The sequence below is a fragment of the Ceratotherium simum genome, chromosome 23 (assembly GCF_057802395.1).
Source record: "Ceratotherium simum simum isolate JZ-2026a chromosome 23, ASM5780239v1, whole genome shotgun sequence".
NCBI lineage: Eukaryota > Metazoa > Chordata > Mammalia > Perissodactyla > Rhinocerotidae > Ceratotherium > Ceratotherium simum.
The window spans coordinates 43,460,958-43,483,589 of NC_141922.1; the positions used below are offsets into that span (position 1 = coordinate 43,460,958).

General features: G+C 37.8%; 1 protein-coding gene across 3 annotated transcripts in view; it reads right to left on the bottom strand.

Annotated features, from left to right (window-relative positions):
- Window positions 1-22,632, bottom strand: part of DPY19L4 (dpy-19 like 4) — a 62,846-nt gene that overhangs the window by 23,132 nt on the left and 17,082 nt on the right. For all 3 annotated transcript variants that reach the window (XM_087447646.1, XM_004431177.3, XM_087447645.1), the window contains 7 exons: window positions 14,872-14,995; window positions 9,576-9,710; window positions 5,941-6,072; window positions 5,743-5,841; window positions 5,111-5,184; window positions 1,335-1,493; window positions 487-606 (listed from right to left, as the gene is read on the bottom strand). In XM_087447646.1, the coding sequence (XP_087303772.1) occupies window positions 487-606; window positions 1,335-1,493; window positions 5,111-5,184; window positions 5,743-5,841; window positions 5,941-6,072; window positions 9,576-9,710; window positions 14,872-14,995 (843 nt within the window). The remainder of the gene's footprint in view (window positions 1-486; window positions 607-1,334; window positions 1,494-5,110; window positions 5,185-5,742; window positions 5,842-5,940; window positions 6,073-9,575; window positions 9,711-14,871; window positions 14,996-22,632) is intronic.

A 22,632-nucleotide genomic window follows, 5' to 3' on the forward strand; every position in this document is an offset into this window, starting at 1 on the left:
AGTTGTTATTTTCCTCTCCAGCTGACTTACTCCTATGTCTTATTTCTCATCTGAGTCCAAACTTCAAAGAAAAGGGTATCATTTATCGAACCCTTATTCACAGCACCATTTACCTCTCCTTCACTTGTCAAAGTTGTAATTTTATTTTTGTGTGGTTAATATCTGTCACCTCCATTAGGCCATAAGTCATATAAGGTTAGAGACTGTGTGTCCACTTTTGTTCACCAGGGTAGCACCTAGCATAATGCCTGGCCCTTGGAAGACATTCAATAGTTTCTGGACAAATGAATGAATAAGTAAATGTCAGTTCATTGTACTATAAACATCTTTGTAAACTTCAATTAGATTAAGAAAGTTTGTAGATTTTGAGTTTTTATAAAGCATATTTTGAGTTTTTAATAAATGTATTCTTGAAAGTTTCCACTTCATACCAATCGAAAAGACAATTCTTTACAAAGACAAATGGATCAGATAGAGTACACTCACCCTTCTATAACCATTGCAAGAGAGCCCAATAAAATAGTGTGAATCACGTGATAAATTATTTCTGGCCTTTCTCCAATTTGTCCATCTTCAAGAGTAACAGTTTCTTTCAGGGACTTACCACTACAGAAAGAAAATGTGTTTTTTACCACTTCAAATATATATATTTGAAAAACCCAAAATTTCTTCATAAAAAGAAATATAGGTGGTTCTTAAAATTTTGAAAGTATATTCTTCTAGTCAAATACCTAACTTATCTATCTCTAAGTCCTTGAAAAGAGCTTTTAGAACCTAAAGACAACTGACTCAATGAAGACTAAATATGAAAGTTCAGGAAATATAATGAAAAAGATTTTTAGGGTTCTTTTCCAAGATCAATTATCACTCAACTAGTGATGGCTAAATTAATATAATTAAATCATAATTTGAATAACTAAGTTCTCAAAATTAACATACTATATACAACCTCCTTTCAAATATGATAAAAATACTTAAAAATAGTCAAATTTATAATTTAAAATTACTTATACTACTAGCTTCATTTAAATTAAATAGAAGAAATTATTCTTACATAAAGTAAAAATTTGAGTAAATTAGTGAATGAGTCTGTATAAGTTTAACTGATGATTTAAATATTACTTTTAATTAAAACTGGACATTACATATTTAGGTGTATAAACAAATTTGAATTTTATCTGGTTAACTTCTAATGATATTTTACATATTGATGAAGAGAGAATGGGATTAAAAGCTCTAAAATAAATACACGAATATTGGAAGGATATTAAAATAAGTATTTTATATATTTTCATAATATATCAGTAATGTGATTGATTCTCATAAGTACTTACTTCATTCTCCTAAAAATAACTTGCATCATAGAAAGAAAACAAATAATTAACACTAAAATATAGAAAGGTAATAAAGATGACTGTGTCAATCGCAAAAAAAAATCTTGAGATGGTGTCTGCAGGGATTCTTGACACAGGAGCCAATTCATCGTGAAGTTCCTATAGAAGACAGAAAGCATGATATTAAAACCACAAGTGTGTTAAACTACTGAACATAAAAGTATTTTTTATCTCAGTAAAAACTAAGACAAAACAAAACACATTTCCTAAGTCCATTTACTTAAAACAGCAAGGTCCTACTCTTTATAAATGAAGATAATAGCATCAGTAACCCTCCTCAACAAACTGCCCTAATAAATGTAAAACTGCTGCTTTTATTGTCACGTAATGTGACCACTTCTAGAACTCAATCAGTTTTAAAGAAGTTTCACTCTCTATAAACAGATAAAAGATAAAAGACAGATAAAAGACAGATAAAAGACAAAAACCCCAGCTGTCCGACCTCTACATCTGCACTGTCCAATACGGTAGCTACCAGCTCCGTGTGATGACCAGCACCTGAAATGCGGCCAGTGCAGATGGAGATATAGGGTAAGCACAATACACCCCAGATTTCAAAGACTAAAAAGAATGGAAAAAAAAGAATATAAAATATCTCATTAATAATTTCTATATTGTTTACAGATTAAAATAACATGTTTGATATATCAGATTAAATAAAATATATTACTAAAATTAAATTCACTTTTTTTGTACTTTTTTTTAATGTGCCGAGAAAATTACACATTTGGCTCACATTATATTTTTATTGGACAGCCCTGCTTTATATTGATAAATGTAACTTAACTAGGACCCATTTTAAAAAGAGATATCTAATTATTAAGACAGAAATTATAAAATTTGAAATGTAAGCCTTTCGAGCTATAAGAATCAGGATAAATTTTTTTTGACCCTGAGCTGAATACATTTGGCCCTGCGGGTTCCGCATCTGCAGATCCACCCAACCTCGGGTTCACCCAACCGCAGGTGGCTGTACAGATGTTTTTCTTACCATTATTCCCTAATCAATACAGTACAACAGCTATTTACATAGCATTTACATTGTATTACATATTATAAGTAATCTAGAGATGACAAAATATATGGGAGGATGTGCACAGGTTATATGCAAATACTACAGCACTTTATTTTAAGGGACTTAAGCATCCGCAGATTTTGGGATCTGGGGGGGTACTGGAACCAATCCCCTGCAGATATCGAGGGACCACTGCACGATCAACAAGACTCCTAGTAACGTGTAGCTTTATCTGCATTCTCACCCCCAATCCATCTCCAACCTCCATTTTATCCTTTTTTTTTTAAATAATTTTATTTATTTATTTATTTTCCACCAAAGCCCCAGTAGATAGTTGTATGTCATAGCTGCACATCCTTCTAGTTGCTGTATGTGGGACGCGGCCTCAGCGTGGCCGGAGAAGCGGTGCGTCGGTGGGCGCCCAGGATCCGAACCCGGCCCGCCAGCAGCGGAGTGCGCGCACTTAACCACTAAGCCACGGGGCCGGCCCTCCATTTTATCCTTAAGCTCTAGCCCTAAGGAAGGAGGTAAGAGATGGAGTGATGTTCAGGAGTGCTCATGGATGGCTCAGGAATGCCTGCCTCACAAATCACTAGGTTTAGAACAAAAGGTTCAAGTTTCACAATGTGTCAAACAGCAATACAGCTTTGTATCAAAAGGCTGCCATCAAAATATCTTGTACCTATGATGAATGCACCTCTTTTTTTATCTGCCTATTAAAGTTACTAATTCTATAAGCTCCAATTTAAATCTCAATTTAACAAGTATTCTTTCCATAATTCCCCAGTCTCAATCTTTCCTTCCTCATATTCCCACAGCACTTTACTTATCCCTCTATTACAGTGCTTAATGCAATCTGTGTTGTGTTAGATTGTAGTCATTTTGTATCTCCCAGAGAACCTGGCCTAGTACCCTGCACATTCAATAAATATTTATTAATATATCTTTAGTGGTTCTTGAAAGTCTGCCTCAGACTTTCCTAAAATTCTGGTGAACTAACATCCAATTGGCACATTTGAGCACAAGGCACTTACTATTTATACCGCCCATGTCATTAACTGTATAAAAACCATCTAAGGAGATGGCAATATGCTTTTTTTGTGTGTGTGTGAGGAAGGTCAGCCCTGAGCTAACATCTGATGCCAATCCTTTTTTTTTTTTTTTTTTTTTTGCTGAGGAAGATTGGCCCTGGGCTAACATCCGTGCCCGTCTTCCTCTACTTTATATGGGACACCGCCACAGCATGGCTTGACAAGTGGTGCATTGGTGCGCGCCCAGGATCTGAACCTGCGAATGCCAGACCTCCGCAGCAGAGTGCGCGCACTTAACCACTGCACTGACAGGCTGGCCCCAAGGATATGGCAATATTCTTAAGGACAGGGACCATGTCTTATTCTTAAAACACCTAGTGCATTACCTAGTGAAGCAGATACCTGACGTGCTGAACAAAGGGGTGCTACATAACATCAACTGAAGAAATACTGGACAAAAGCCACCCTTAATCATAGACTCATTCTAGAGTCTTCCAAGGTTAAAGGGAAAGTCAGTGGAAAAGCTTGTCAATCTACAACCAATTTTTACTAATTGCCTGCTATATGTTAGGCCTGTCTATAAACCTAAAAAAGACATGCTCCCTACCCTTACGGAGCACATGGCCTCTTAAAGTCCCTTTATCTTAGTAGATATCCATATATGATTCACACTTCAGAAAATTTCTCCAGTGTTTAAACCATGTCAAACACTTTACTTGTTAACTGTGATATATCACAACACGAAATTCCATGCACAGTATCTAGAGTCCCATGTAATCACAGCAAATGACAATAAAGTTCTAAGGTATATTATATAAACTAGAGAAACATGTAGGAAAATATACATTTTCTGTTATGCAAGTGGACTCTATCAGTACATAAAAGAATTTATTTCCTTTCAGATTTAAAAAATGCATTTAACAAACAAATAAAAAAAAAAAAAGGCACAACACTATTCTTTAATTTAAAAAGTCAGCTTCTGGGCCGGTGCCGTGGCTCAGCGGTTAAGTGCGTGCGCTCCACTGCCGGCAGCCCGGGTTCAGATCCCGGGCGCGCACGGAGGCACCGCTTCTCCCGCCACGCTGAGGCCGCGTCCCACATACAGCAACTAGAAGGATGTGCAGCTATGACACACAACTATCTACTGGGGCTTTGGGGGAAAAAAATAAATAAAAATAAATAAATAAATAAATAAATAAATAATAAAAAGTCAGCTTCTGGTCCAATTCACTATTATGACCCCAAGATGAGAATCTTTGCTATGAAGTAAACATCTTACTGCCCACCCTCTTTATGTGCCCACAACTTTTTTAATGTAAGCATTTTGCTGATGTAGTGGTTAAAATTACCTTGGTTCTTTACTCATTTTAAATCTTTAATTTATTCTGACCTTAGGTTGTATCATTATTCCTCATCAAGGGAGAAAGTAGCCTCAAAACACTGTGACGCTACTGAGGTTTAAGTATATGTAATTTACAAAAGACCTAAACGAGATATTTTTTAAAAGAAAAAAATATTAATGTCATATTTCTTGTAGATATTATAATACCCCAAATTATTTATTTTCTAAGTGGTATGTAATTAGGTACATACTCCCTCCATTGATTATTTTTGCTCTTTATCTTCTAAGAGGTGGAGAGTTTGGTAAACTTACATAATCTGAAACTTACTTAGTCATATTTAGTCCAAATTTTACTTCAAGGAATTTCAGCATATGCCCATTTTCTTTGTGTGGGACAAACATCTGGAGGAGAAAGTGCTAGTTACAACAAAGAACTACTAGCTATGCTCACAGGAATATGCTTTTGTCCAATCCTAGAAACAGAAAACACAGCAAGACTACAGAACAAAAAATATGAAATAAATAATAATACATGGAGTGACTATGAAACAAAAAGATTTACTGGCATATGTCAATCACATTACCTTATAGTTTAGCAAAAAATTATGAGGTAGTAAGAAGATTTCAAGCTTTTCCCACCTGGCTTAAAGAACTTAGCTACTCTTCTGAACACCTTTTACTCATTTTAATCTATTCCTATATCATTTAATGTTAATTGGGTAGTGACATTTGCAATTAAATGGGAAAAAAAGTGTATTTCTTTTTTTTAAAGTATATCGAGAAAATAATCAGAATCCTATTTTCTCACTAATATACTAAGTAATGACCATTGTTCAACTCAAAACTTTACTGTACAAACTCTATTACCTTGCTATCTCATTACTCTCATTAAAATTTAGTCCAGTATAATTTCATTATTCAATTTTCTCTACTACATGAATCTCAGACAGAGTTACTTACCTTCATTATAATATTCAATGTCACTGTCAGAGTACACACCAAGTAAAAATTAATCACTTTCATTATTTTAGCTACAAAAGTTCCTTTCTTCACATTCAGCTGTGGGGGAAAAAAATCATATGAACAAAGAAGTGAAGTATAAAAGATTAACAATTTAAAAATCCATCACAAGAATGATAAAAAGGCAATTCTAATTACCTGAAGGCACTTAGCAAGCATTAAGGCTACCACTAAACTTAATAAAGGAGACACCAACAACGCTGAATTCTCAAACTGCAGTAAATATCCCAGAAAGAGAGAAAATATATAGATTCTATAAACTTCATGAACCTGTTGGGACAAAAATAAAATGAATGAGAATAAAATGAACTTTATTGTACATATTTTCATTAGTTTTGGAATATATTTGACTACAATTATAAAGTAAATATGCTACTATAATTTAGGAAAGTATTGTGCAAATGTTTGATTTGCATTTTTAATGTTATGGTATGTAACGAATCTATCACTTTCTTCTTAAAAAGAACTCTCACAAACAAAGCTAAAAGCTTTAAAACCATGGACTTCTATATCAGACTGAAAGAACCTTCTTTAGTCCCAGGCTCTGACTTAATTTCCCTTGGCTTACCTTCTTATTAAAATCCATCTATGAACATCGACTGCATAGATCAAAAATCACAATCTTTAGCAGCAATTCCCAAAACCTATCCAGAGAAAATGTACTACCATGAAATGTAGACCAGAGAAAAGTATTTTTGCATTTGGTCCATTTAACAGTAAGGATAAAAAACTTAAATTCAATGTCCTAATAGAAGATCTCCCAGAAAAGTTATCTGTCTTAGTAGATTTCTCTTCTAAAATCAACAGTATAGGGGCCGGCCCCGTGGCTTAGCGGTTAAGTGCGCGCGCTCCGCTGCTGGCGGCCCGGGTTCGGATCCCGGGCGAGCACCGACGCACCGCTTCTCCGGCCATGCTAAGGCCATGTCCCACATACAGCAACTAGAATGGATGTGCAACTACGACATACAACTATCTACCGGGGCTTTGGGGGAAAAATAAATATAAATAAAATCTTTAAAAAAAATAAAATAAAATCAACAGTATAATAATTTAATCTACCACAAAATTAATTTCTTTTAGAAAGGGAAAACTAAGACAAATATAGGCATTAGTTAGGGGGGAAAAATCAAAGGCAGAGTCTTAAAAGTAAAAAAAAAGGGGCCGGCCCTGTGGTGTAGCGGTTAAATGCGCGCGCTCCGCTGCTGGCAGCCCCAGTTCGGATCCTGGGCACGCACTGATGCACCGCTTGTCAAGCCAAGCTGTGGCGGCGTCCCATATAAAGTGGAGGAAGATGGGCACAGATGTTAGCGCAGGGCCAGTCTTCCTCAGCAAAAAGAGGAAGATTGGCATGGATGTTAGCTCAGGGCTGATCTTCCTCACCAAAAAAAAAAGTAAAAAAATAAAAAACAAAAAACAGAAGAAAAAAAATTCCTAACAGGACAGAGCCATTTAAAAAAGATTCCTTACGGGGCTAGCCTGGTGGCGCAAGCGGTTAAGTGCGCGCACTCTGCTGCGGTGGCCCGGAGTTCGCCGGTTCCGATCCTGGGTGCGCACTGACGCGCAGCTTGTCAAGCCATGCTGTGGCAGCGTCCCATATAAAGTGGAGGAAGATGGGCACAGATGGTAGCCCAGGGCCAGTCTTCCTCAGCAAAAAAAGGGGAGGATTGGCAGATGTTAGCTCAGGGCCAATCTTCCTCACAAGAAAAAAAAAAAGATTCCTTACTGTTGGAGGGGCTGAAGCAATGACTGGGAGAGGGCACAGGTGATCTTCTGGGTGCTGATAATGTTCTATTTCTTTATTTTGGATTCTGGTTCTACAGTTATTGAGTAACTGCCTTTTATCTCCAAACTGATCTCTCTGTCCCTGCCTCATAATGCTGGCGCTGGGAACTCACAATCTACATTTCTGCTTTTCCAGCTGGCTCTCTCTTAAGCTCTGCCAGTACAAAATGCTAGAGAGAGATCACAAGGTTGGAGGAGAAAGGAGAGCCCACTGCTTCCTGTCTGCTTGCAGATCCTGTGAGCAACACCTCAGTGATGCTACTTCACTCCAACAGAGCAATTCCTTCCTGCTGAAGCAGCTGAATGGAGCTGAAGTTTTTCCAACACTTGAAGAACCAGCTTGATCACATCCTCTTGCCCCAGAGACCCCAAGACCAGCTGGCCAGAATCCCATTCTCAGAGGTCTGGGTCCCATTTTCACAGGGCCCTTCTTTCTAGTTCAGAGACACCAGCAAAGCCGAGCAGTAGTCCCTCCTCAGATGCCTGAGTTTCAGCTCCATGGGGGCCCTCCTCTAAGTTTCTAAGTTGTAATAATTCCAAATTCTTCCTTTGTTCCTGCAGCTCTAGGGATGGGTGCTTCCCACAGTTGCTATCTCTATGATACTTTCAGGTTCTTATTATCCTTTCAATTAACAAGTGAACAACTTTATACTTCGTTAATGATTCTTTGTATTAAATTCTCTCTATTCGAATAACCTAAATGTTGGTGCTCATCAGGATTCTGGACCATCTGAGTACATGGGATAAAGAAAAGAAAGAGAAGAGCAAGAAGATTCCCAAATTTCTGGCTTAGACAACATAAATAATAATGTTTATAAACAAAGAAAAGAAAGACAAGAAAGGAAAAAAAAGAAAAAGATAAAGAAACAGAAAGAACCAAATGTTGATGGCAACCTTGAACCACAGCTGGCAGGAATATAAGTTGATATAACCATTCTGGAGAAAGGCTTGGTGTCTAGCTAAGCTGAACACGCACATATCCTTTGATGCTGACTCCACTGTGAGGTGTGTGCTCTGCAGAAATCTCGCACTTCCATGCCAGGTGACATGTATAAGAATACTTATAGCAGCATATCAACAACAAACTAGAAAAAACTGAAATGTCCATCAACAACAGAATGCATAAATAAATAAAACAATGAAATATAGCTCTGTACGTCACCATGGACGAATCTCAAAAGCAAATCAGGCAAAATTTAACAATACATTATTTACAACATATTTTGTAGGAATACATAGATAGGTGGTAAAAACTACAAAGAAAAGGAAGGAAAGGATTAACAAGATTCAGGATGGTTAACCTCTGTGGGGGAGAAAGCAGGATGTGACTGGGGAAGAGTTAGAGAGGGGCTTCTGGGGTATTCAAAGACTCCATTTCTTGGCCTGGGGGGTCAAATACTCATGTTTTATTCAACACACTGTCTATACAGCATATATATACTCTTTTGTACATGTCCTATACTTCACTATTTTTTTTTTTATTTTATTATTATTTTTTTTGTGAGGAGATCAGCCCTGTGTTAACATCTGCCAATGGCCCTGGGCTAACAGCCGTGCCTATCTTCCTCCACTTTATATGGGATGCCGCCACAGCATGGCTTGCCAAGCAGTGCGTCGGTGAGCGCCTGGGATCCAAACCGGTGAACCCCAGTCCGCCGCAGCAGAGCACACGCACTTAACTGCTTGCGCCACCGGGCCAGTCACTTTTTTTTTTTTTAAAGAAACAGAAAGTGAAGAAGGAGAAATGGCTAGAATTGGAGGAGAAGCACAGGGTGACCTTGGGTAAGCAGACCATGTTTAAGGGAATTTCAAAGTGCTTCTAAAAGGGCTAGAGGAGAATGAGTTTAGCAATCTTTTGGGTAGAGGTATAAATCAGAGCCTATTAAAACATTCCAAAATAAAGCTTAAATGCTAAATGGTTTTAAGATGTAACACCATAAAAACATTTATTCTCCAGCTTTAAAAATCACAATTTCAAAATGTCATAATACCTTGTCACTTTGCTCCAGTGAAAAACTATCTAGTAAGAACAGAGATATTGCTTGAAGAAACAAGAGATAGTGGCTGTACTCCCACATCATCATAAAGGTGTAAGTTGAAGCACTCATCATCAAGTAGCAAAACCTCTAGGGAAAAGAAGAGAAAGAAACTAAACATCAATAGCTTTATCACCATAGAAATCTATAAAGCTGTTACCTCAAAGTGGCAGCTCTATTATTGGTTCAACTTTAAGTTATCTAATTCTTGAAACTTTATTTTTAAAATATACAATTATTAGTAAATACTTACATGAACAATAAGATCTTAAATAAAGCACTCTAGAGAGAAATCAACCACTTGTCCTTCAAAGTTCAACATCATATTGAGAATTTCAGGAAGAGAAAGGAAAAAAAAAATTCAGTACAATTTTCTTTCATCCCCAAAGAGGTTAAGTAAAAAATATAAGAAAATGATGGCCTTTACTAGACTTGGCTAGTGGACTTTTGCTATTGTGAAAGTAACTCCTTTTACCCTGGAAAATATTTTCACTTCCATGGTGCTTCATAGTTTCCTAAGAGCTTCCATTTAATTTATCTGTTTACATCTCAGCCTTTTCCAGAGCCCATGGAAAAAAGTCCCTTGCTTTTTTCATTTCCTCTCAGCAAAAGCGTGGCATTACCTTTCTCCAGTGCCTGTACCATCAGCCATATAAAACTCTCAGCTGTATTCCTCTGCTAAAGAACTAAACACAAAGGTTTCATTGTCCTTGCCCGAAATATGCCCGGGCAAAATCGCTTCTCTCCTTCTAAATGTCATCTCCCACATGATCCCTTAGTGAGAAACCAAGTCTGTGACAAAGTCCCTTGGCATATTTCTAACAGTCTCTACTTCCTCCAGGGATCTATGTTTTTATTCCCAATTCTTCCACCAGCCATGGTGGCAAATGCCTTTGTGCTGATGAGGACAGTTAAGGAGAAGGACGATAAGGGTCAAGTCAAGAAACCTAAGATAAGAATTGTGTTCTCTAAAACTAAATCTTTCAGACTCGGCTGACTATACTCAATGATAAATTCCAGAGTCAGAAATACCTCAGGCCATCAGCAGACATAAAAATTTTCCAGCATCCTGAATAAGATTAAGACCAGAGGGCCGGCCCCGTGGCTTAGCGGTTAAGTGCGTGCGCTCCGCTGCTGGCGGCCCGGGTTTGGATCCCGGGCGCGCACCGACACATCGCTTCTCCGGCCATGCTGAGGCTGTGTCCCACATACAGCAACTAGAAGGATGTGCAGCTATGACATACAACTATCTACTGGGGCTTTGGGGGAAAAAAATAAATAAATAAAATTATTAAAAAAAAAAAAAAAAAAAAGATTAAGACCAGAGAACAAAATGTAAGAGATGGAAAAATTCCACCAGTTGGTCTAAAAATACCAACCGCAAGGCCCAGAAGGGCTCGGCACCGACAGAACACACGAGCTTCTGCTCTTCCTGTCACCCTGGCTGTAAGAGACAGTGTCAAGACACTTGCTGGTGTGGGACAACCAGAACTGTAACAACCAGGCCTGAACCCACCACCTCCAGAGAAACCAGTTCCAGAAATCAGTGAAGGCTCACATCTAGATCCAGTCTAATAAACCTACTGGCCATTTGGAGATTACTTTGGGGATGCTGAGGAAAAGCCACAATATAATGAAACAAACTGTTAATTCCAAGGGTTTATTCTCAAACTACTCTAAGAACATGGTGTGAAAATAACACAGAAATATATGTCGAACACAATCTGGACAATTAGCTAAGTTTTTCCTTTCTCTGAACATTCTCAAAATTCTGTGTACTCTTGTCTACCCCTTACCTTGCTTACTTCATTTTTAACTATGCCTTTATTGTGAACTTTTATACACATATAACTTAAGTAAGATATTAAGTGGGTTTCAGAAATCAACTGCAGATGTCTCTGGATGGCTCCAGATAACTGCACAAAAGATCTGAGCTGGGATATCCTGCTGCAACTGGGACCATCAGATCTAGCCTCAAGAATGGGAAGCACAGTATAAAATATGTGATTACAATAAACACAGGGGCTGGCCCGGTGGCGCAGCAGTTAAGCTCATGTCGTCTGCTTCCAGGGCCTGGGGTTCGCCGGTTCGGATCCTGGGCATAGACCTACTCACTGCTCATCAAGCCATGCTGAGGTGGCGTCCCACATAGAAGAGCTACAACTCTACCACTACGATACAGAACTATGTACTGGGGCTTTGGGGTAGGGGGAAAGAAGAAGATTGGCAACAGATGCTAGTGCAAGGCCAATGTTCCTAAAAAATAAAAAAGAAATATATACACATTGCTGGAATACTACTTAGCAATGAAAAGGAGTAAACTATTGATATATGCAACAACTTGGATGGATGATGAGGACATTAGGCTGAGTGAACAAACCAATTTCAAAGGATAACCTACTATATAATTCCATTTATATAAACTTCTAAAGTGACAAAATTATAGTGATAGAGAACAGATCAGTGGTTGCCAGAGGTTAGGGTTGGGGGAAAGTTGTGACAATTAAGACATAAGGGAGTTTCTTTGTAGCAATGGAACAGTTCTATATCTTAATTACAGTGATGGTTACTCAAATCTACACAAGATAAAAATTCATACAAATATATACCCCTCCTCCCAAAACAGGAAGGCACGTAAAAAAGTTACAGTGAAAAATACATATACATATTTAGTTTCAATTACTTTAAGATTCACAAGAAGTTGTACAGAGACGTGCCATGTACCCTGTCACCCAACTTCCTCCAATAACAATATCTTACATGACCATTGTCAAAACCAGGAAAATTGACCTTGACACCATACTATTAATTCAGGTACAGATCTTCTTTAGATTTCAACACACACATACACAAATGCACATGCATACACACACAAACGTGTGCACATAGGGTGAGATCAAGGGAGGTGAACATGAGTTGTTAAGCTGAAGGGTTAAGAATATACCAAGTTAGCTTTTTTTTTCCCCCTGCTGTATATTTTATAGAATCTTTAATATTGTCACTCCTTTAATATTTGCATATAGATATTTTGCTCTTGTTGTGCACTCCTGAGTAGCAGATGAGTGGCTAGTTATAAATAATCAAATAACTGATAAATGCAATTTTTATCCTTTATCTTAATGCTAAGAGAGAAAGAAAGAGAGAGAGGGAGGAAGGGAGGAAGGAGGATATTATGGAGTACTTTCAAAATAGAGAAAAATAATTGTAAACAAAAAAGGAGAAAGAAAATGTAACCTAAAATGAGAGTATAGCTATTCTTGGATCCCTTCAAAAAATACAGGGTCCTTGGTAAACAATAGCGAACTGCAGGGAAATACATTTTTCACTATATATCCATTTGCACTGACTGAACTTTTTTTTTTACCATATGTGTAATGTGTATGTATTACTTTTTTTTTTTTTTTTTTTTTTTATGAGGAGATCAGCCCTGTGCTAACATCCGCCAATCCTCCTCTTTTTTTTGCTGAGGAAGACGGCCCTGGGCTAACATCTGTGCCCATCTTCCTCCACTTTATATGGGACGCCGCCACAGCATGGCTTGCCAAGCAGTGCGTCGGTGCGCGCCCGGGATCCGAACCAGCGAACCCCGGGCCGCTGTAGCGGAGCGCGCGCACTTAACCGCTTGCGCCACCGGGCCGGCCCCTGTATTACTTTTTTAATTAAAAAAAAGTTAGAATAGGGGCCAGCCCCATGGCATAGCGGTTAAGTGTGCACATTCTGCTTCGGCAGCCCAGGGTTCAGAGGTTTGGATCCAGGGCGCACACTGATGCACCGCTTGTCAAGCCATGCTGTGGCGGCGTCCCATATAAAGTAGAGGAGGATGGGCATGGATGTTAGCCCAGGGCCAATCTTCCTGAGCAAAAAGAGGAGGATTGGCATCGGATGTTAGCTCAGGGCTAATCTTCCACACCAAAAAAACAAAAATAAAAAAAAAAGAATAAAAAAAATTAGAAAGAATAAACACATAACATAGCCATGAAAAAAGATACTCAGAAAAATATCAAATGTGGTATAGAAGGTAAAAAATAATTTTATACATCACACTACCTTTTCCAAAATTTCTTCTCTTAAAATAAAAAGGAATAATAATTTCATTAAAAAGATAACTTGAATAAACCTTTTTTAAGCAACAAAAGTTTCATTTTAGTTCAAAATAATGGTAAATACAAAGAAGCTTAGACAGTTCATTTTGCTATATTAAATTCATTTATTCAAAGATTGAAGAACTATTCTTTCCTAGAAGAAGCCTGCACAATCTAACAGGAAAACACTCAATCATAGACTCCCTGACTATTATAGAAAATATTCTTGCTCAGAAAACTCTTTATACAAACACAACAAAAGGAAAACTACAAATCTGAAATATGTTATGTTATTTTACATAAAAAAGGAAACCTAGAGTTATAAAAAATGAAACAAAGTTTGCTATGCTCAGGACATTTGTCATCACTGAAAGAAGGAAAGAAAGAATAGTACCTTTTTCAGAGATTTCAGAAAGGAACATAAGTGCTTCCTATTTCCCAGCTAACCAGGTTTAATAGAAGCCTTTCCTTGGGCCCTATCGTCTCTTTTTCCAGCCAGGAATTCATAACCCAAGATAGGCAGACTGTCAAAGGATTGCTACATTTCAGTCAATTTCAATATAATTGGTTGCCTTTATATCGCATTTATTTTATGCATTTAAAATAATTATTCTGAGACAGAGTCTGTAAGCTTCATCTGATTGCCAAAAGGGTTTATGGCAACACCAACAAAAAAAGTAAGAATCTAAACTATCTACGACAGTCTTCTGAAACTCATTAACCTACCTACACCTCAGTCACAGAAAACATAAGGGCAAACAGAAAATACGCATTGCTACCATAACAGTTAACACTGCTGTCGTTATAGTCACTTTTTATATCTTCATTAATATTTCTTTAATTTATGATGACTAAAGGCCATCAATGTTTCAGAAGTGAGAGAAATGGTAAAATAACGAGATAGATTAATTTTCAAAATAAGATATTCTTCATATATTTGACAAGTAACTACACTAAAACAATATAACATCTCCTTTCTCCTAAAAATAAACTGTCAATCAGATTATAGAATAACAGTGTTATAAAAAGACTACTTAACTATATCCTTTATTATGTAGTAACTAGCTTTCATTGAATATAACTTAACTCTTAATAAGGTTAGCTTTAAAATTATGTACCACACTAGCAATATATCAGAATTCACTGTGACAAATAAATTTGTATCTTACCTCTCCATAAGTATTTAAGTTGCTTTTTAAATAGCCTGTAAGTGCAGCAACTTGGCATGCAAAATATGGTAGTGCCCAGTTTTCTCTTAAAGGAATGGAGTATTCAATTCTTGTTGTATCTACCCTAAAATAAACCACAGATAAACAGCAAAATAGCAAGACATTGTATTTGTAACACTATACTTTTCAAACACTTTCACACACATCTCATTGTTCTCTGTAACAATGCTGTAAGGTAGGCACAGAGCCACTATTGCCTATTTAGCATCTTTGAGCAAATTAATAGTGTCTCACCCCGTCCCCTCTTACATCCCACCTAGGAAGACTTAGAACTGCTGTGCACTGCTTGATGAATAGATGGGCCCCTGTGAGAATTTGAAAAAGGCATCCTTGCTCTGGGCAGACACAGCCTCAGGATACAGCACACAGAGTACACTGATTTCAGCCCCTACCCTCCCTTCCCTTAATGAGATGGTTACCCTTCTCTAAGTACGATGTACACAACATAATTAGCAGGCCTGGCAGATCCAAAGTTCTTATCCCCCTTATACAAGGAATATGAAGCTCAGAGAGGTGATGAGGCTTAATCAAGTCATATAGCTAGCAGGTGGCACAATACAGGGTTACCATGCATATCTTCAGATATTCAGTTAATAACCTCTTCACTGAGCAGGTTACCCAGAAATAACATCACAGTAGTCCTTTATGTGATATGTCTAGAGACCTTTGAAAATTCCCAAAATCACAAAGATAGAACGTCTTCGTAGGCTCCTCCTAAGTTTCTCCTCAGTTGACTTTCATTGAGAGCCTGCTGTCTCCATTGCATATCCTCACACTACAATGGGACTGCCTTTCCAACAATCGTCAAATTTGGATCTCGTACAGTCAATGGCTATTTTCCACACAAAAAACAAAGGTGCTATTGTTTTAAAAACTTTATGAAAATTGCTGCATAACTCTTCTAAGTAATGGAGAAGGACATGCTTGCATGTAATTTAATTCAATCAAATTGTGGTATAGCCATAACATAGGATACTAATTAGCAAAAAAAGGAATGAACTATTGATATACCCAACATACCTGAATCTCAAAATAACTATGCTGAGTGAAAACAGACCAAAAAAGTATATGCTATATGACTGCATTTACATAAAATTCTAGAAAACGCAAACTCATTTTTAGTGACAGAAAGCTAATCATTGGTTTCCTGGGGACAGTGGGGCACGAGTAGAGGTGGGGTAAGAAGAGGAAAGAGGGAGGGATTACCAAGGGGCACAAGGAAACTTTTGAGGGTGATACATGTTTACATTGATTTTGTTGATGGTTTCATGAATGTGTCTAAATGCCTAAATTGATCGAATTGTACACTTTAAATATATACATTTTATGTCCATTATACCGCAATAAAACTGTTACAAAGTATTAGAAGAAAACTTGTCTTCTATGAATGTATATGTAATTGAATATATATATTAAAAACAGGATCATATGTGAAGATCAAATGAAATAAAAGCTATAAAGAACTTAGCAGTGTCTAGACCCTACTAAACAGTATTAGATCTTAGCTCTTTCATAATTCTGTAATAAATTATTTTTTACTTAACAATGTATTATTGTATTAATGTATTAATACAATACAATGTATTAACAATGTATATTCCATAATATATGTGTCAATAAATATACTTCAAGAACATTTACTGATTATGGCACACCATAGTATGGATCTAGCATAATCTAACCAATTCTCTATTGTTAATGTTTACATTGTTTCCACCTTCACCTATCACAGTTTTTAAAAACATGAACCGATGTTTTTGTATAGTAATCATTGGTTTCATTGTTTACTTTTAATTCTTTAATCCATTTGGAATTTATTTTTGTGTGCAATAAGTATTTATTTTCCAGATTAGGTTGTTCCAATACCATTTATTGAACATCATGTATTCTAAAGGCTATTTTCATACAATTTTATTTCTGAAAAATTGTTGCAAAAGTTAAATTTCTAAAAGACAAAAAAGAGATTCGCATGTCCTAAGACAGGAAGTGAGGGGAAGGAAAGGATGTCTGTTCTCAATTCAGGACTCAACCACTCCACCAGCCCAGAACTGGGAAACTGAACCCGCAATCCCCATTCCAAAGGCTCACTCACCACCTCTACCCAACTCACACACTAGTGCAGTGAAATCTTGAAAACTCTGCACCAGAAACACTGTCTGGAGAAGGGATAGAGGGATCCTTCTCCTCTAGTCACTGCAGCACAAAGTGAGTAGGCTTTCTGCCAGTTATTCTCCACACCTGGACAAGCTCCTCACTGCTACCTTCCCCATCACCTGTGCTGCTCACTCGCTTCCCCTCATCACACTTGGTGGCAGTGAGAACCAGAAGGCTAACAGAGAGATGTGACAAAATCAAATGAGACCCACTTTTTCTCCACAGTGGCAGTCTAGCAGATAGCAGCACAAACCAGCAGTTCAAAATAATAATTAGTTAAAGCCATTGGGGTTCATAGACCTGCAGATAGATTCACAGAGATCAGCACGCTCTGAGTCTAATTTTGTGTTTTCATTTTAAACACATCATAGTATAAGCATAATATGGATCACCTGGATGACCACCTTGTCACTTACTAATGCCAAAAGATTTCAAGATTGACTTCCATGTTTGTGTTCACAATCTAGTGGTAACGGTACTACCTCAATTGGCTTGGGCTAAGCAGAAAGTATGAGATGGTCTTAATACTAAATGATGTATTGTCAAATAAAAACAAAATCATGTCCTGATCACTGTGGTAAAAGAAGATTTCATAGTGGACTGAAAAGAGCACCATGATGAGAACTGAGTCATCTCACGGTACTCAGCTGCATAGGTTTGTCATACTCAAAAGAATCTGCTGGACTGGTACCATATTTACGCTGAGAGTAGAAATTTGGCCTCAGCAGAACATCGTTTTTTACATTAATATTTCCAGTTAATATTTTACTGGTTTGTTATTTCATTAGTATATTGATTTCAATAGTAGCATAAGTGCTTTTAAGCATGAGGAGCTTTACCTAGTTTTATGTTTTATATTTAAGTAGCATTATAATTCAAATTATTTAAGTCCACACACAGAACCCATGAGAATTAAGTTTTTTTTTTTTTTAAAGATTTTATTTATTTTTCCCCCCAAAGCCCTAGCAGATTGTTGTATGTCATAGCTGCACATCCTTCTAGTTGCTGTATGTGGGACGCGGCCTCAGCATGGCCGGAGAAGTGGTGCGTCAGTGAGCGCCTGGGATCTGAACCCAGGCCGGCAGCAGCGGAGCGCGCACACTTACCCGCTAAGCCATGGGGCCGGCCCGAGAATTAAGTTTTAAATATACATAACTGAAGTTTGAGAAACACTGAGTTAGATAACATACGTAAAACAGTTTGGCATGTCAATGTACAATGCGTGAAAGTTGAAAAACACCCATACAATATCTAATGACTCCCTGTTTCCTTCTATTGACGTATTACAACTTACCTAACCATTCTCCTATATTTAGGTGGTTTTCTAATTTTTCATATTATTACAAATAATACTATAATAAATAAGTTAATAAGGTCAAGTAGTGAACTCTTTCCTTCTTTTTGGGATTACTTCCTCAGAATAAAATGGAATTCCTGGAAAAAAACTACCACCTAAAACTGAAAAAACTTACACCTCCATGAGCATCCTGAGTATACCAATATCATCACAACAGAACCAGCATCATGGTTACCATTATTTCTGTTAACTGTACCTCTCAGACATGTGCATTCCTGATGAATAAAAAAGAGAGCATATTCTTTCCTGGCATTAAAATATATTTTGCAGTATAAGATATATACCAATAAAAAATAAACAAAATGCAAAATAAACATTAAAAAAACTACTTGTTTCAATTGACCAAAGATACATTTTAGCAGACTATATCAGGTTAATTTTTCTACCTAACTCCTGCTCCAGCTACCTAGGACATGTTTTGTCATTAAATAAGGCCATTTCCTCACAATTCTCACTAAGATCTCTAAAATATTCTATTTGAGAGGGAGTCTTATTATTCTTTAATGCTGTTATTTTTACATGGAAAAGTTGTCTGGGCTTCCTCTTCAAATTTCTGATGAAGGAAGTCTGGGGATTAAATGAAATGAATATTACAAGTTCACTGCATGTGGTAGCCAGCCTCCAAGATGGTCCGCAATGTTCCCTACCTCTCAGTACTAACACCCTCTATAGTCACTTCCCACACGGCACCACAGTTAGTCTGTGCAACCAACAGAATATGGCAGAGTGATGTCACATCATTTCTGAGATTAGGCTATAAAAGAGACCTGGCTTCCACTATGGCATACTCACTCTACTCTCTTGGATCATTCACTATACAGGAAGCCAGCAGCCAAGCTGTGAACAGCCCTATGGAGAGGCCCTGTGGAGAGTGATGAGAAACTAAGGCCTAGGTCAGCAGCCAGTAAGCAATCAAGGCTTCTTGTAAACAGCCACATGAGTGAGCCTGGAAGGAAATGGTCCAGGCCCGTCAAGCTTTTAGATGACTGTAGCCCCAACCAACTCTTGACTGCAACCTCGTAAGAGGCCCTGAACCAGAACCAGCCAGCTAAGTTACTCTGGACTCCTGACCTTCAGAAATTGTGTGAGATAATATTTGTTGTTGTTGTTGTTGTTGTTTTGTGAGGAAGATTGGCCCTGAGCTAACATCTGCCAATCCTCCTCTTTTTGCTGAGGAACACCGGCCGTGGGCTACCATCCATGCCCATCTTCCTCCACTTTATATGGGATGCCGCCACAGCATGGCTTGCCCAGCGGTGCGTCAGTGCGCGCCCAGGATGTGAACCGGCTAACCCCGGGCCGCCGCAGCAGAGTGCACACACTTAACCGTTTGCACCACCAGGCCAGCCCCATGTTTGTTCTTTTAAGTTGTTAAGTTTTGGGATGATTTGTTATGCAGCAATAACTAATCTATCGCATATTCAAGAAAGCAATCATTTTAGACCTTCTAAAAGGATTTAGATCTAGCATTTAAATAATGCTGGGGTCGGCCTGGTGGTGCAAGCGGTTAAGTGCGCATGCTCCACTGCAGCGGCCCGGGGTTCGCTGGTTCGGATGCTGGGCGCGCACCACCGCACTGCTTGTCAAGCCATGCTGTGGCGACGTCCCACATAAAGTGGAAGAAGATGGGCATGGATGTTAGCCCAGGGCTGGTCTTCCTCAGCAAAAAGAGGAGGATTGGCAGATGTTAGCTCAGGGCCGATCTTCCTCAAAAAAAAAAAACACAGAAGCATTTAAATAATGCTTGTTTTATACTAAATACCATTTCACTCTAAAAAGCAAGACTTTCTAGACCTAGTCTACAAGTACTAAAATAACTTTCTGTGAGTGTGCTATTAAATTTCTAACAATGAATCCTAAGAGAATTTTAGAAAAGTATATGTCAACGTAAAATATTCTCTAACAGGCACTTTCTGACATAACAAGAAATCATCTTATCCCCCAGCATCCATACCAGATCCTCAAATACTGTTACATACTAAAAGGAACCAGAGCTCCACAGAGCAACGGCTAACTCCAATCTATCACAGGGAACGCACAAGGTGAGCCTGTTGAGCCAGAAAACAAGCAAGCTTTCAAAGACTAATGAATATGTGTCAAAAGAACTCAGAAGTCAGCCTGAAAGGACTCCTATTGACCAAAGTTGTGACAATTTGAGCAACAAAAAGAACAATGATAGTAATGGATTTAGTCCTATTAAATCAATGAAAATCCCTAAGTAGAGAAAGATAAAAAGAACACGAGGGCCGCCCCGTGGCTTAGCCATTAAGTGCGCGCGTTCCGCTGCTGGCGGCCCGGGTTCGGATCCTGGGCGCGCACCGATGCACCACTTCTCCGGCCATGCTGAGGCCGCGTCCCACATACAGCAACTAGAAGGGTGTGCAACTATGACATACAACTATCTACTGGGGCTTTGGGGAAAAAAGGAGGAGGATTGGCAATAGATGTTAGCTCAGAGCCGGTCTTCCTCAGCAAAAAGAGGAGGATTGGCATGGATGTTAGCTCAGGGCTGATCTTCCTCACAAAAAAAAAAAAGAACATGAGAAAAAGTTTTTATCATTTTCTGAGACAGCTACTAAAACAATCTTACTTAAAAATTGGTAATTAAAGTGAAATTAAGCATTTGTCCTGACTTTCTAATAGTAACTGAATTCAAAGACAAACAAGGTAACCTTGATTAAAGAAAAATTCTACCTTTGAAGATTGAAGAATTTGGCTATTGAAAATAGAAAAATATAATTTTATAAACCCCAATGAAATTATTAATTTCGGGAAAGATTATCAACTGGAGTTACAACACTTAGGTAAATGGTTAATGGTGAAAACAACATTGATTTGGTGCCCCAAAACACCATACAGATTATTTTCTAGTCATAAGAGGAAAACACAACTATTCAATAGACAGATCAGACTGTCACTCTCCAAACCAGCACTCAATCTCAGCTTCTCTAGGGGTAGGCCAACTAAATACCACATAACTTCTAACGGCATGGAACATGAAAAACACATCATCAATAATATATTCAAACCAGAATTGTTTATCTTGAACCCATTAAGCTTTTAGATATAACTTCCAACTTACAGAAACACAAGAAATAGAGGAAAAAGCTAGATGATGCCACAAAGAAGCAACAAGAGAAATCCATGCAGTGGGACATTCTGTAGGACAACTGACTCAGTCCCTTCAACAAGCCACTGTCATAAAAAGGGACTACATTAGAGTTAAAGAGAATTAAGGAATATAACAACCAGATGCAATATGTGGTCCTGGATTAAATACTGGTTTGGATAAACCAGCTAAATAGGTTATTTTAAGGTCAATGGGGAAAACTGTAATATGGATTGGGTATTAGATAAGATAGTTATTGAAATGGAAAGAAGAGACTGGCAAATAAAGAAAGCACATATAAAACAGTATCCGCAATATATCTCATTTTAGCAAAAAATACATATACAAATATATACATGCATACACATATACATATACATTCACATGGATATTCACATAGAAAAAGATCTAAAAGAAAGGCACCAAGGTATAAAAAATGCTGAGTGATCTCTAGGTGGTGGGAATGTGAAGTTATTATTTTATTGTTGCTGGTTTTAATTTTCTACAACATACATATATTCCTTTTGCAAAAATAAAGTTTGGTTCATCCCTGTGTTTTTAAGAAGAAATATACTGAAACCATAAAGCTGGATGGCTATACTCGAAAACTGCTAAGGAAGATTTAAAAAATCCTTTATATCAAATTGTTGCCAGCATGTGACTCTAACAGAGCCTGGTACGAGATACAGCCCTTAATGCTGACTCTCAATAACTTATAGGTATCATATTTTTCATCTGGCAATTGCTGAAAGAAATGTACAACAGAAGAAATGTTTCATTTTATTTTATTTATTTTATTTTTTTTGTGAGGAAGATCAGCTCTGAGCTAATATCCTTGCTAATCCTCCTCTTTTTGCTGAGGAAGACCAGCTCTGAGCTAACATCTATTGCCAATCATCCTCCTTTTTTTTTTTTTCCCCAAAGCCCCAGTAGATAATTGTATGTCATAGTTGCACATCCTTCGAGTTGCTGTATGTGGGACACGGCCTCAGCATGGCCAGAGAAGCGGTGCGTCGGTGCGTGCCCGGGATCCGAACCCGGGCCGCCAGTAGCAGAGCGCGCGCACTTAACCCCTAAGCCA